General features: G+C 42.8%; 1 protein-coding gene, 1 non-coding gene and 1 pseudogene across 2 annotated transcripts in view; all 3 read right to left on the bottom strand.

Moving 5' to 3' along the window:
- The window catches only part of NUP210L (nucleoporin 210 like), a 157,353-nt gene that overhangs the window by 49,340 nt on the left and 92,144 nt on the right, over positions 1–15,869 (bottom strand). The window contains exons 18-20 of the mRNA XM_026447362.2: positions 14,462–14,634; positions 9,474–9,554; positions 9,254–9,385 (exon numbers count right to left, since the gene is read on the bottom strand). Of these exons, the coding sequence (XP_026303147.1) occupies positions 9,254–9,385; positions 9,474–9,554; positions 14,462–14,634 (386 nt within the window). The remainder of the gene's footprint in view (positions 1–9,253; positions 9,386–9,473; positions 9,555–14,461; positions 14,635–15,869) is intronic.
- Positions 3,362–3,468, bottom strand: LOC111544024. Its single transcript, XR_002732007.1, has one exon. It is a non-coding gene; the product is annotated as a U6 spliceosomal RNA (small nuclear RNA).
- LOC111543710 lies at positions 14,311–15,751 on the bottom strand (annotated as a pseudogene).

Genomic DNA, 15,869 nt, shown 5'->3' on the forward strand with positions numbered 1-15,869 from the left:
ACCACCATGCCGAACTAATTTTTGTATTTTTAGTAGAGATGGGGTTTTACCACGTTGGCCAGGCTGGTCTCAAACTCCTGACCTCAAGAGATCCGCCCTCCTTGGCCTCCCAAAGTGCTGGGATTACAGGCATGAGCCACCACGCCCAGCCAGAACATATATATTTTTAAGAGACAGGGTTTTGCTTTGTTGCTCAGGCTGGGGTGCAGGGGTGCCATTATAGCTCACTGCTGGCTTGAATTTTTTGGACATTTTTTTCTTTTGAGACAGGTCTCACTCTGTCACCTAGGCTAGAGTGCAGTGGTGCAATCTTGGCTCACTGCAAACAACCTCTGCCTCCTGGGGTCAAGCCATCCTCCCGCCTCAGCCTCCTCAGTAACCTGGACTATAGGTGCACGCCACCACACCCAGCTAATTTTTGTACTTTTTGAAGAAATGGGGTTTTGCCATGTTGCCCAGGCTGGTCTCAAACTACTGAGCTCAAACAATCTGCCCACCCTAGCCTCCCAAAGTGCTGGGAATTACAAGCAAGAGCCACAATGACTGGCCATTTTTTTTTTTTTTAATTTTTAAAAACTTGTTTTCTGGCCTATCATATTGTCTCTTCTTGAGAATGGGCCATGTGCTGAGGAGATGGATGTGTATTTTGCAGCTGTTGAATGAAAAGTTCTGTAAACATCTATTAGATCCATTTGGTCTATAGTGCAGAGTAAGTCTGATGTTTCTTTGTCGATTTTCTGTCTGGATGACCTGTCCAATGCTGAAAGTGGGTTATTGAAGTCTCCAGTTAATGTTGTGGGGTCTGCCTCTCCCTTAAGCTCTAATATTATTTGCTTTATATATCTGGGTACTCCAGTATTGGGTGCATATTATAATTGTTATGTCCTCTTGCTGAATTGACCCCTTTATCATTATATAATGACCTTCATCTCTTTCTATAGTTTTTGTCTTGAAATCTATAATAGTCTAATGTAAGTATAACCATTCCTGCTCTTTTTTGGTGTCCATTAACATGAAATACCTTTTACCATCTCTTTATTTTCAGTCTACGTGTGTCTTTATAGGTGAAGTGTGTTTCTTGTAGGCAACAGATTGTTGAATCTTTTTATTTTAATCCTTTCAGCCACTCTATGTCTTTTATTTTATTTTATCTTATTTTATTTTTTGAGATGGAGTCTCGCTCCTTGCCCAGGCTGGAATGCAGTGGTGTGATCTCAGCTCACTGCAGCCTCCACCTCCCGGGTTCAAATGATTTCCAGCTAATTTTTGTATTTTTAGTGGAGACAGGGTTTCACCATGTTGGCCAGGCTGGTCTCGAACTCCTGGCCTCAAGTGATCCACCCAACTCAGCCTTCCCAAAGTGCTGGGATTACAAGCATGAGCCACCATTCCCAGCCACTCTATATCTTTTAAATTGGAGTGTTTAGTCTGTTTACATGCGATGTTATTATTGATAAATAAGAACTTCTCCTGCCAATTTGTTTTCCAGTTGTTTTGTGGTTTTCTCTTCCTTCTTGTTTTCTTTTTTGTGAAGGTGATTTTCTCCAGTGGTATGTTTTAATTCTTGCATTTTATTTTTGTTTATGTGTTATAGGTTTATTTTATTTTACCTTTTGAGACAGGGTCTTGCTATGTTGCCTAGGTTGGATTGCAGTGGTGCAATTTGGGCTCACTGCGACTTCCGCCTCATAGGCTCAAGAGATTCTCCCACTTCAGCCTCCTGAGTAGCTGGGACTAGAAGTGCACACCACCATGCCTAGTCAATTTTTGTATTTTTGTAGAGACAGGGTTTTTTCTTTTTTTTCTTTTTGAGATGGAGTTTCGCTTTTGTTGCCCAGGCTGGAGTGCAATAGCACAATTTCAGCTCACTGCAACCTCTGCCTCCTGAGTTCAAGCGATTCTCCTGCCTCAGCCTCCTAAGTAGCTGGGATTACAGGAATGCACCACCATGCCTGACTAAATTTTGTATTTTTTTAGTAGAGACGGGGTTTCACCATGTTGGCCAGGCTGGTCTCAAACTCCTGACCTCAGGTGACCTGCCCGCCTTGGCCTCCCAAAGTGTTGCGATTACAGGCGTGAGCCACCATGCCCAGTAGAGACAGAGTTCGTTCATGTTGCCTAGGCTGGTCTTGAATTCCTGAGCTCAAGCAATTCACCTGCCTCAACCTCCCAAACTGCTGGGATTATAGGTGTGAGCCACCGTGCCTGGCCTGTTGTAGGTTTTTTTTGATTTGAAGTTACCATAATGCTTGCAAATAACATCTTATAACCTGTTACTTTAAACTGATGACACTTAACACTGGGTGCATAAACACACAAACTAACAAACAGGAAAGAGAAAACTAATAAAAACTCTGCACTTTATCTCTCCTGTTTTTTAACTTTTTGTCACTTCTATTATATCTTATTATATTCTCTTTGTCTTAAAAAGTTGTAGTTATTTTTAGTAGGTTCATCTTTTAGTCTTTCTACTCAAGATAAGAGTAGTTTATACACCACAATTACAGTGTTATAATATTCTGTGGTTTTATGTGTACTTAATATTACGAGTGAGTTTTGTACCTTCAGATGATTTCTTATTGCCCACTAATGTCCTTTACTTTCAGATTGTAGTATTCCCACTAGCATTTCTTGTAGGACCGGTCTGGTGTTGATGAAATCCCGCAGCTTTTGTTTTTCTGGGAAACTTTTTTTTTTTAGATGGAGTCTCGCCCTGTTGCCCAGGCTGGAGTACAATAGCGTGATTTCGGCTCACTGCAACCTCCACCTCCCGGGTTCAAGCAATTCTCCTGCCTCAGCCTCCTGATTAGCTGGGATTACAGGCGCCTGCCACCACGCTCAGCTAATTTTTGTAGTTTTCATAGAAATGGGGTTTCACCATGTTGGCCAAGCTGGTCTCGAACTCCTGACCCCAGATGATCCACCCACCTCGGCCTCCCAAAGTGCTGGGATTACCGGCGTGAGCCACGGTGCCTGGCCTGGAAACTCTTTATTTCACCTTTGAAGGATAACTTCACTGGATATACTATTATAGGATAAAAGTTTTTTTCCTTCAGCACTTTAAATATGTCATGCCGCTCTCTCCTGGCCTATCAGATTCCCACTGAGAAGTTCTCTGCCAGACATATTGGGCTTCTTTGTATATTGTTTCTTTTCCCTTCTGCTTTAGGATCCTTTCTTTATACTTGACCTTTGGGAGTTAGATTACGTCTTGAGGTAGCCTTACTTGGGCTAAATCTGCTTGGTATACTATAACCTTCTTATATTGGAATATTGATATCTTTCTCTAGGTTTGGGAAGTTCTCTGTTATTATCCCTTTGAATAAACTTTCTACTCTGATTTCTCTCTGTCTACCTCTTAAAAAATATAGGACACTTCATGAATTTGCAGGTCATCCTTGTGCAAGGGACATGCTAATCTTTTCTGTATCATTCCAATTTTAGTAGATATGCTGCCAAAGTGAGCACTACTATTTTTTTTTAGAAATGGAGTCTTGCTCTATCACTCAGGCTCAAGTGCAGTGGTACAATCATAGGTCACTGCAGCCTGGAATTCCTAGTCTCAAATGATCCTCCTGCCTCAGCTTCCCAAGTAGCTGGAACAACAGGCACGTGTCATGATGCCTGGCTAATCTTTCCTTGTTTGTTGTAACAACATGGAAAATATATGTTGGAAATAGCTTTCTAGAAGAACTAGAGGAGCTGGGTGTGGTGGTACACCCCTGTAATCTCAGATGCTTGTGATGCTGAGGCAGGAGGATCACTTGAGCCTAGAAATTTGAGATCATCCTGGGCAGTATAAAACCTTGTGTCAAAAAAAAAAAAAAAAAGAGGAAAAGAAGACAAAAGAAAGAATAAAGGAGAAAAAAGGAAGAAGAAGGAGAAGGAGTAGGAAGAGGAGGAGGAGGAGAAATAGTATACAAGAGATTGTTTTCTTAGTGATTTCTTTTCTTTTTTTTTTTTTTTTTTTTTTTTTGAGACGGAGTCTTGCTCTGTCACCTAGGCTGGAGTGCAGTGGCCGGATCTCAGCTCACTGCAAGCTCCGTCTCCCGGGTTCACGCCATTCTCCTGCCTCAGCCTCCCGAGTGGCTGGGACCACAGGCGCCGGCCACCTCGCCCGGCTAATTTTTTGTATTTTTAGTAGAGACGGGGTTTCACTGTGTTAGCCAGGGTGGTCTCGATCTCCTGACCTCGTGATCCGCCCGTCTCGGCCTCCCAAAGTGCTGGGATTACAGGCTTGAGCCACCGCGCCCGGCCGTGATTTCTTTTCATATTCTCAGCAGGATAATTACGCCTAAAGTAAACCTCTGTTTGTAGTGTTCAATTCATTCTGGCAAGCCTCCCTAAGATTCTTTCTTATGTTACCTCAAAGTCAAATTTTTTTATGTAAGAAGAATGAAAATGGTGGAAGTAGTTTATTTTTTGTGTGTTTTTTTGAGAGACAGGGTCTCACTTTGTCTTCTAGGCTGGAGTGCCGTGGTGCAAACGCAGCTTACTGCAAACTCAACCTCCTTGGCTCAAATGATTCTCCTGCCTCAGCGTCCCAAGTAGCTGAGACTACAGGTGTGTGCCACCACACCTACCTAATTTTACAACTTTTTTTTAACAGATGGGGTCTCATTATGTTAACCAGGCTGGTCTCAAACTCGTGGGCTCAAGTGATCCTCTCACCTCAGCCTCCCAAAGTGCTGGGGTAACAGGCGTGAGCCACCGAGCCTGGCCTTTGCCTTACTTCTCTCCCATCCCAGGTTCTACTGTCTGAACCCATTTATTTATTTATTTATTTATTTATTTATTTATTTATTTATTTATTTATTTATTTTGTGTGACAGAGTCTCTGTCACTCAGGCTGGACTGCAGTGGTACAGTCTCAGCCCACTACAACCTCTGTCTACCAAGTTCAAGCGATTCTCATGCCTCAGCCACCCGAGTAGCTGGAATTACAAGCATGTGCCACTGCACCTGGTTAATTTTTTTATTTTTAGTAGAGACGGGGTTTCACCACATTGGCCAGGCTGGTCTCGAATTCCCGACCTCAAGTGATCCACCTGCCTCGGCCTCCAGGTGTGAGCCACTGTGCCCAGCCCACACAGAAAAACTGACCATCTTCCTACTTGCCTCTCTTCTAGACTGGATAGGGAGGATTAGAACTTGATAGACTTCTGATAATAGGGAAGGCAGGACCACCATTAAGGCAAACATTGAAGTAGGCATTTCAGGTCCCGTATCCCCTGCCTTCTTGCTGTTCACAGCCCTTGAAACTTTCCTTCTAGCGCTCTAGAATTACGACAAAGTCCCATGTTCCAAAATCACCTTTCCCCTGTCCCCTACACACAAAAAAAATCCCATTTCCTTTGTGCAGATTTCAATCAGTTATCTGGAAGAGTCTCATGCTAAAAAATGAGTGTTTTATAATTGTTTAATCCAAGTGAACCTCTCAATGGTGGCATTTCCACAGTGTAGGAAATCTACCTATTGGAGCAAGAAGGCCTTTCCCTCTCTCTCTCTCTCTCTTTTTTTTTCTTTTTTTTTTTTTTTTTTGAGACAGGGTCTCACTTTGTTACCCAGGCTGGAGTACAGTGGTGCAATCACAGCTCACTGCAGCCTTCACCTCCTGGGGTCAGGTGACTCTCCCACCTCAACCTCCCTAGTAGCTGGGACTACAGGTGCATGCCACTATGCCTGGCTAATCTTGTGTGTGTGTTTTGTAGAGACAGGGTTTCACTATGTTGCCCAAGCTGGTCTCGAACTCCTGAGCTCATGCGATCCACCCACCTCGGCCTCCCAAAGTGCTGAGATTACAGCTATGAGCCACACTGCACCCAGCCCATCAAGGCTTTTTTTTTTTTTTTTTGAGACAGGGTCTCACTCTGTTGCCCAGGCTGGAGTCCAGTGGCGCAATCTCGGCTCACTGCAACCTCTGCCTCCTGGGTTCAAGGAATCCTCCTGCCTCAGCCTCCTGAGTAGCTGGGATTATAGGCACACACCACTATGCCCAGCTAACTTTTGTATTTTTAGTAGATACGGAGTTTTGCCATGATGGCCAGTCTGGTCTTGAACTCCTGGGCTCAAGTGATCCACCTGCCTTGGCCTCCCAAAGTGCTGGAATTATAGCTGTGAGCCACTGCACCTAGCCCATGAAGGCTTTTTTTTTTTTTTTTTTTTGAGACAGGGTCTTGCTCTGTTGCCCAGGCTGGAGTCCAGTGGCGCAATCTCAGTTCACTGCAACCTCTGCCTCCCGGGTTCAAGGAATTCTCCTGCCTCAGCCTCCTGAGTAGCTGGGATTACAGGTGCATGTCACTATGCATAGCTAATTTTTGTATTTTTGGTAGAGATGGGGTTTTGCCATGTTGCTCAGGCTGGTCTTGAACTCCTGGGCTCAAGTGATCCACGTGCCTCGGCCTCCCAAAGTGCTGGGATTACAAGCGTGAGCCACTGCACCCTGCCCCCCCCCCTTTTTTTTTTTTGGTGACAGAGTTTCACTCCTGTTGCCCAGGATGTAGTGCAATTGCGTGATCTTGATTCACCGCAACCTCCACCTCCCGGGTTCAAGCGATTCTCCTGCCTCAGCCTCCCGAGTAGCTGGGATTACAGGCATGCACCACCACACCCAGCTAATTTTGTATTTTTAGTAGAGATGGGGTTTCTTCATGTTGGTCAGGCTGGTCTCAAACTCCCGACCTCAGGTGATCCGCCTGCCTCGGCCTCCCAAAGTGAGCCACTGCGTGATTACAGGCCTGAGCCACTGCACCTGGCTTTTTTTTTTTTTTTTTTTTGAGATAGACTCTCACTCTGTTGTCCAGGCTGGAGTGCAGTGGCGTGATCTTGGCTCACTGCAACCTCCACCTCCTGAGTTCAAGCCATTCTTCTGCTTCAGCCTCTCAAGTAGCTGGGATTACAGATGTGTGCCACCACACCCAGCTAAGTTTTGTATTTTTAGTAGAGGCGGGGTTACACCATGTTGGCCAGGCTGGTCTCAAACTCCTGATCCCAAGTCCGCCTCGGCCTCCCAAAGTGCTGGGATTACAGGCCTCATGAAGGCCTTTCCTTTGCCCATTTTCATTACCCAATTTGCCTATGCTAGATCTGAGGCAGGAAAAGAAAAAATCTGTGTGGCTCTCAATTATTTCTTCTGCTAGAGAAAAAAGTGATGCTTTAGGTAAAAAAAATTAAAGAAAGGGAGAAGGAGAATAGAGGCCAAGGCCTAGGCCATTCCCTCCTTTCACACACTCCTGTTTGTTATTCAAGAAAAAAGCCTGCTGGGCGTGGTGGCTCATGCCTGTCATCCTAGCACTTTGGGAGGACGAGGTGGGTGGATCACCTGAGGTCAGGAGTTTGAGACCAGCCTGGCCAACACGGTGAAACCCCATCTCTACTAAAAATACAAAAAATTAGCCAGGCGTGGTGGCGGGCACCAGTAATCCCAGCTACTCAGAAGGCTGGGGCACGAGAATTGCTTGAACCCGGGAGGCGGAGGTTGCAGTGAGCTGAGATCACACCATTGCACTCCAGCCTGGGCAACAAGAGTGAAACTCTGTCTCAAAAAAAAAAAAAAAAAAGAAAGAAAAAGAAAAAGAAAAAAGCCAAATCCTTACACTAAATTGCATCAAACTAAGTACAGTTCCATTCTTCCACGATTCCAGTATAACTAGACTCTAGAAAGTCACAGACAGAAGATCTAACCACTAGAGTTTCCCTAAATTATAGGTTAAGGATATTTTTAGAAAGATTACAAATATATTTTTTTACCTTTTCCAAAGTTCTCTTTTCTTTTTAGCTGGCTACTGAAATATCCTCCTAATTCTAGCTCCTGTAACCCCTCTATTATCTCCCAAGATATAACTCTAATTTTTTGTTCTTGTGAGCACTGAATTGTGACCTAATGGGTATCATGGCCCCATGTCCTTTTTCCTAGGGTAAAACCCAGACCTAGCTTGTTGCCAGTGTCCTCAGACCACCTTGGGTGAGTTTCATTTAACTAGGTAAAATGTGTCGTTAGCAAACTTTACATAGTTTCTGCCAAACTTGCTTTTTTTTTTTTTTTTTTTTTTTGTCTTTTTCAGGTTTCCGTGTGAGGTTTAATACTATATGCATCAAAACATCAAAGCTTTTTTTCAGAGAAATATACTCTCAAGGTGAACTGTGGATATCGTAGATGTCTATCCTGAGGTCTTCTGTGGTTCCAGACACAGCAGGTAGTGAATTGGAAGGAGCCAATACCACCAGATACCAAAGGCAACCATGGAGGGGCAGTTTAATTAATCACTGTTCTTAAATTTGTCATTGATATAAGACACCCAGTCCAGAATCAGCTGCCCGGTTGGTAGGTGACTATAGCTCCATGGTACCCATGGTGCCTAACATGGGAATCCAGTGCCTGACATGGGAATCTAGTTCTTCCCCAATTTCAAGTAGGGTGGGCTGGCAGCGTACTAAACAAAGCAATGCTGCCTACAGCCCTCCACATTTACTTTTCTTACTGTCAATGTAATCACCCATGATGTAGCACAAACATGATTATGAATATAATCAAATGTGTGTCTGAACATGATAAAAAATAAAAATTGTATATTTAAACTCTATGCATATACTTTATATTCATAGTGTTACTCATCTTACATAGTCATCTGCTCACAAATACAACATTATTACAACATTAATAAATATAATATTAAAAGAAAGATCACTTTTGAGAGCTGTGTCCAGCAAAATAATTAATTAATTAATTAATCATACAGTATTATCTGCATACTCAAATTTGGATTCTTTATTGCTCTGCATGTTTCCAGAGTTCAGAGTTCAGAGAACAGTAGGAAAAGTAAATAAGTAATAATATTGTATAGTTTAGAGAGTGAGTAATCAGTCTAAAACTTATGATAGGCTGAGCATGGTGGCTCACGCCTGTAATCCCAGCACTTTGGGAGGTCATGGTAGGTGAATCACCTAACCTCAGGAGTTCAAGAACAGCCTGGGCAACAAGGCAAAACCTCATCTCAACAAAAAAAACGCACACACACAAAAAAAAGCCAGGCATGGTGGCATGTGCCTATGGTCCCAGCTACTCGGGAGGCTAAGGTGGGAGGATCACTTTAGCCTAGGAGGTGGAGGTTGCAGTGAGCTGAGATTGCACCACTGCACTCCAGCCTGGGTGACAGTGAGACCTCATCTCAAAACAAAAAGAAATGTATGATAAAATAAAATATATTTAATATCAAGATCCCTAAAATAATATAATAAACAGGTAAATTCTTACCTCTGAATGCCTGGGCACTAGATCCAATACATCCCTTTTGCTCACAGACCAGTGGAATGTCAGCCCAGGATTAGCATTGCTGAAGGAGAAAGGGGTCTGGGTACTGGTAACTCCCACGACATAAACTGGCATCTGAAAATAAATAGTGGCATTGTGCTATATAACCTGCCCAGTTGCAATTATCAGAATAATGAGCCCTGAACAGTGCCATCATACTGACCTTGGTAGCTGTGATGAGCCGAGTTGCAGCTGCAAGGATCCTAACAGCCCTTAGCTGAACAACTTCAATCTGTACTTCATCCTGCTCAACAGGGTGGAGAGCAAGCTTAGGCTAAGAGAGAGGTTCTTTGGGGTGGACAGAGATGCTTATGATAACTAGTTTGTTACTGTATTTAACATTCAGTAAAAAACCTTACCCATGTTTACTGCAGCACTATTCACAATAGTCAATATTTGGAGGCAACCTAAGTGTCCATCAACAAACAAATGGATAAAGAAAATGTGGTACATATATACAACAGAGAACTATCAGTCATAAAAAGAATGAGATCCTGTCATTTGCAACAACATGGATGGAACTAGAGATCATTATGTCAAGTGAAATAAACCAGGCATAGAAGGACAAAGACCAACTCCACATGTTCTCACTTATACATTTGTGGGAGCTAAAAGTTAAAACAGTTGAACTCATGGAGATAAAGAATAGAATGATGGGCTGTGCACAGTGGCTCACTCCTGCAATCCCAGCACTTTGGGAGGCCGGGTGGATCACTGGAGGTTAGGAGTTCAAGGCCAGCCTGACCAACATGGTGAAACCCATCTCTACTGAAAATACAAAATTAGCTGGGTATGGTGGCACGTGCCTGTAGTCTCAGCTACTTGGGAGGCTCAAGCAGGAGAATCACTTGAATCCTGGAGGCGGAGGTTGCAGTGAGCCGAGATCATGCCATTGCATTCCAGCCTGGGCAACAAGAGCGAAACTCCATCTCAAAACAAACAAACAAAAAGGTAGAACAATGGTTGCCAGAGGCTGGGAAAGGTAGTGGGTGGGTAGGGGGGCTATAGGGATGATGAATAGGCACAAAAAAATAGTTAGATAGAATGAAAAAGATCTAGTATTTATAGTATAACAGTCAACAATAACTTATTGTTTATTTAAAAATAACTAAAAGTATAATTGCATTGTCTGTAACACAGAAAGGATAAATGCTTGAGGTGGTGGATACCCCATTTACCCTGATGTAGTTAATATGCATTGTATGCCTATATCAAAATAACTCATGTTCTGCTGGGAACAGGCCCCCAAATCTGGCCATAAACTGGCCCCCAAAATGGCCATAAACAAAATCTCTGCAGCACTGTGACATGTTCATGATGGCCATGATGCCATCATGAAACCACAGCTAAAGGCTATGGGTTTACCAGAATGAGAGCAAGGAACATCTGGCCCACTCAGGGTGGAAAGCTGCTTAAGGCATTCCTAAGCCACAAATAATAGCATGAGCGATCTATGCCTTAAGGACATGTTCCTGCTGCAGATAACTAGCCAAAGCCCATCCCTTTGTTTCCCATAAGGAATGCTTTTAGTTAATCTATAATCTATAGAAACAATGCTTATCACTGGCTTGGTGTCAATAAATATGTGGGTAAATCTCTGTTCATGGCTCTCAGCTCTGAAGGCTGCCAGCCCCCTGATTTCCCACTCCACACTCTATATTTCTTTGTGTGTGTGTCTTTAATTCCTCTAGTGCCACTGGGTTAGGGTCTCCACAACTGACCTGGTCTCGGCAAGTGGTGCCCATACATGGGGCTCCAACCCAGGTCAAAGGGTCACCAGAGTGATGGTTGGAGAACGTGGAACTAAGCTGGAGGACAGCTGAGTACTCTTAAGCAATCCCCGTGGTGAGTAAGAAGGAGAGCTTGGAAGCATCAGGGTAACAATGGGACAAGTGTGGGCTCTGGTTCATTCCACCTTGGAACCTTTTCACACTGATGATAAGGAGGAAGGAAAGTATATCGAAATAACAGAAGAGGTGACAGAGCAGGTTTGTTTGCCAGCTAAAGCTAAAGTGGCAAAGGAGGAAGAGGTTCATCCCTACCCTTCTGCACCCCCTCCTTATTTTGAAGAAGAAGAGTGGCCTGACCCTCCAGATCTTTCTTTTCCGGAGGACACTGGGCAAAAAGTAGTTGTCCCAGTGACTGTTCAAGCAGTGCTTCGAGCAACCGCTCTCAGTTCTATTCAGGCAGGAATTCAGCAAGCTAGAAGAGAGGGTGATATAGAGGCTTGGCAGTTCCCTGTTAGGATACACCCCCCAGATCAACAGGGAAATATAACTATGTTTGAGCCTTTTCCTTTTAAAATACTGAAAGAGTTTAAACAGGCTATCAATCAGTATGAACCAGATGTATGCCTAAAGTGTATAAAGGAAAACATTGGGCTAATCAGTGTCACAGGAAACACCATGAGGGGCCTTTCCCGGACCCCATTCCAAACCAGGACATTTCCAGCTCAGGCCACGTGGCCAATTCAACCCACTCAATTTAACATAGTTGGAGTTGGTAAAGCCCCCAAAGTATATCAAAGTAGTTATATTTTGCATTGTGAAGGACCCAATGGACAACCTGGGACTCACCCCTGTACAATGTCTGTCCCCCACCTCAGCCGGTAGTGCCACAGTAGATTTATGCTGCACAAAAGCTGTGAGCCTTCTGCCTGGGGAACCCCTGCAAAAAGTACCAACAGGAGTCTGTGGACCCTTGCCAACGGGGGCAATAAGATTATTTCTAGGTAGATCTATTTTAAACTTAAAAGGAGTGCAAGTACATATAGGAGTCATTGATTCAGGTTTCAGTGGGGAAATTCAAATTGTTATATCTAGTACTGTTCCCTGGAAAGCAGAGCCAGGAGAGTGTATAGCACAGCTCCTGATTGTGCTGTCTGTAGAAATGGGTAAAAGTGAAAAACAAGAGGATTTGGAAGCACAAATAAAGAAGGCAAAGCAGCTTACTGAGTGAATCAAACTACTGATAAACATCCTACCTGTGAAATAACTATTCAGGAAAAGAAATTTAAAAGTTTGGTAGATACAGGAGCAGACATTTCAATCATTTCTCTACAGCACTGGCTGTCCATGTGGCCAATTCAACCCACTCAATTTAACATAGTTGGAGTTGGTAAAGCCCCTGAAGTATATCAAAGTAGTTATATTTTGCATTGTGAAGGACCCAATGGACAACCTGGGACTATTCAACCAATTATAACTTCTGTACCTATAAATTTATGGAGAAGAGATTTATTACAACAATGGGGAGCACAAGTTCTAATTCCAGAACAATTATATAGCCCTTAAAGTCAACATATGATGCATGAAATGGGGTATGTCCTTGGTATGGGACTAGAAAAATATTTGCAAGGTTTGAAGGAGCCGCTTCAAGTGGAAAGATAAAGTTCCTGCCAAGGGTTTAGGATATCATTTTTGATGGCGGCCATTGTTAAGTCTCTAGACCCTATACCTTTAAAATGGTTAACAGATAAACCAGTTTGGATAGAACAATGGCTGCTAAGTAAAGAGAAACTGGAGGCTTTAGAGGACTTAGTTACTAAACAATTAGAAAAAGGACACATAGCTCCAACATTTTCCTCTCTGAATTCTCCAGTCTTTGTTATTAAGAAAAAAATCTGGTAAATGGAGAATGTTGACAGATCTTAGAGTCATTAATTCAGTTATACAATCTATGGTGGCATTACAGCCAGGACTGCCTTCTTCTGCTATGATTCCAAAAAACTGGCCTTTAATAGTCATAGTTTTAAAAGATTGTTTCTTTTTTTTTCTATTAAGATTTTATTGTCGGCCGGGCGCGGTGGCTCCAGCCTGTAATTCTGGCACTTTGGGAGGCTGAGACGGGCAGATCACGAGGTCAGGAGATTGAGACCATCCTGGCTAACACAGTGAAACCCCTTCTCTACTAAAAAATACAAAAAACTAGCCGGGCGAGGTGGCGGGCGCCTGTAGTCCCAGCTACTTGGGAGACCGAGGCAGGAGAATGGCGTAAACCCGGGAGGCGGAGCTTGCAGTGAGCTGAGATCCGGCCACTGCACTCCAGCCCGGGGGACAGAGTGAGACTCCATCTCAAAAAAGAAAAAAAAAAGAAAGAAAAAAAGATTTTATTGTCATTAAAATTGGGAGTGCAAGGATTATAAATTCAGAAAATATAAAATATACATGAGTTTCTTATATTTTTACCTAACAGAGTGACTGAGAATAAAATAAAAATGAGTTTTGTGAAATCATGGACTCTTTCAAAATCATGTCTGGTAGCATGGTCTCACTTGAATGATTTGTCAACAAGTGCCATCAGATGTCAGTGAAAATATACAATGGATTGAAATTTAAGCACTACACAAGCATAAACTTTCTTCTCACTTCAAATATGAAAACAGTACAGGTACAGAAATTTACTTATCCTGACAAGTAATAAACTCTGATATAAATAAGCTCTCACCTTCCCTAAAAGAGTAATGCCTTGTTCTCTAATTCAATTCCACAAAAGATTAGTTGAAAAATGAACCTGATATCATCTTTTCTTGATACCACTCAAAGTCTGATCACTTGAATATTAACTCAGATTCCACAATCTTTAAAGTAGCACTAACATACCAGCTTAAATGCCCAGAACAGGAATGGGTTATTCTTTTTGACTAGTATATCCTTCCTTTGCTTTGCCTGGTGAGCTCCTCTTCCAGTTCAAACATTACTTAACATTTTAAAAACCTTTACAGAACTTGAACTCTTCAAAGGGTGGGGGAGGGTTTCCTCAAAGGAAAAATTGAGTTGTTTATCAAAGGGAGGAATAAAAGAAGCAGGTATTTGTCTCATTCATCTAGGCTTCTCCACTGTAACCTAGCATTGTATAAGGTCCATGAAAATTCCTCAGTGCTAAATGAGAGAATTAAATCAGATGGTTCTGGAGTTAGGATCCTTTCCGTGTCTTCGAACTTGTCACTTTTTTTCTTTGGTTCCCAGTTACGTTTGACAAATAGACATGTATCTTTTTAAACAGTTATCTACCTTTTTTTCCAAGAGAGGAATTCTCCCATTTCAACCTATTATCTCAGTATAACTGGATAACCTCATCCCACTCAGAAATAGGCCAGATTCCACTGGGTTGCGCATTGGGAGGAGAGCGCTTCCAGTCCCACCTCTTTACAGGAATCTTCCAGGTCTTACCATAGTTGGCTTCAATGTATTCGAGGGTTTCACAGGGCACATGGACTGTCATGTCTACAAACTCAGTCCAGCACAATGTAAACTTGGGAAACAGGTACTTGAATTTTTTTCCTGTTTTGGCCTGAGTGACTCCATTCCACATGTGATCAGTTTCTTCACAGAAGAAAAAAATGTCAAGTTTTACATCGTCTTTTCCCTGGAAGAATAGTTCCAAGCTGTCTTCTACCTTCCCAAATTTGTGTTTGAGCAGAAGTCCTGCATTCTGAAATGCTAAAATAATATCAGATGTGTAATCTTGTATAAAAATTCCTAGGTCAACATCTTTGCTATAAGGAATAATGTTGCATTGTCCATACCATCCTAGACAAGTCCCACTGCTCAGCCAGAATGGTACTTCCAATTTGTTTCATGTTTTCGCTGCTAGTTGCAGTACTTCCTTTGCACTCTTCCGAAAGGCCACGGCTTCCACAGTGTTATCATCAAGATACTGCTAAAAGAATGCTCGAGCTTCTTTATATCTACACTCAATAAACCTAGAGTGTGGTACTTCTTCTACAAAGTGCATTGGATTCTTTGGAATGAGAACTTCCAGTCCATCAACAGTAACTTGCTGTAACTCTGGCCTGTCAAAAGCTCCTGGATAACAACCAAACTCTAACTTTCAGAAGGGAACAAATTTACTGTCAATGTGTTCTTTAAGTCTCAAGCGGCCGTGCCAGAGATAGTTGCCACTGCTCTCATGGAAGACTACCAAGTGGATCGCATGAGCGGCCAATTTGCAGATACAGTGCAGGGGGATTTCAGTTCCAGAAAGTGAGTCTGTCCTGTCTAGCCGGGGATCTTTACTCTCAATCTTTAGGCACTGAAATCCCATATTCTCAGCTACCCAAAACGAGCCTTCCTCATTCCTCCATAGGTGAGACTGCAGTGCAAGTGCAGTAAAGCCTCTTGGAACACAGAAAAACCTGCATTGGGAAATGGAGCCATGAGAAATATTTTTGACTTGTTCAAAGTTCTTATTAATCAATTCCAATACCAAAGGATCAATAAGAAACACTGGTACATTTTGATTGGATGTTAGCATAATAAATTTTTTAACTGCATGCCACTGTGTGCCATCAAATCCAATGCGGCTTCCTTTGGATTTTGACAAACCAGCTCCATTCTTTGTTGATAAATAGTGCTTGTAGTAGTACAACTGAAACAGCAGAAATGCAGAACTTGTCAGCGTTAAAAGGGCCAAAACCACGTTCTTATTGATTCTACTCATTAGTCTGTGGTGCTCACTGTTTGGATGAACCGAGGCAAGATGGTGCACTTCCGGGTTCTTCATCCCCCCCACCCCCCCCCAACTCTTCCCGCGCGCGCGAAAATGCAGCCGGCGCCCA

Source organism: Piliocolobus tephrosceles, chromosome 1 (genome assembly GCF_002776525.5).
Source record: "Piliocolobus tephrosceles isolate RC106 chromosome 1, ASM277652v3, whole genome shotgun sequence".
Taxonomy (NCBI): domain Eukaryota; kingdom Metazoa; phylum Chordata; class Mammalia; order Primates; family Cercopithecidae; genus Piliocolobus; species Piliocolobus tephrosceles.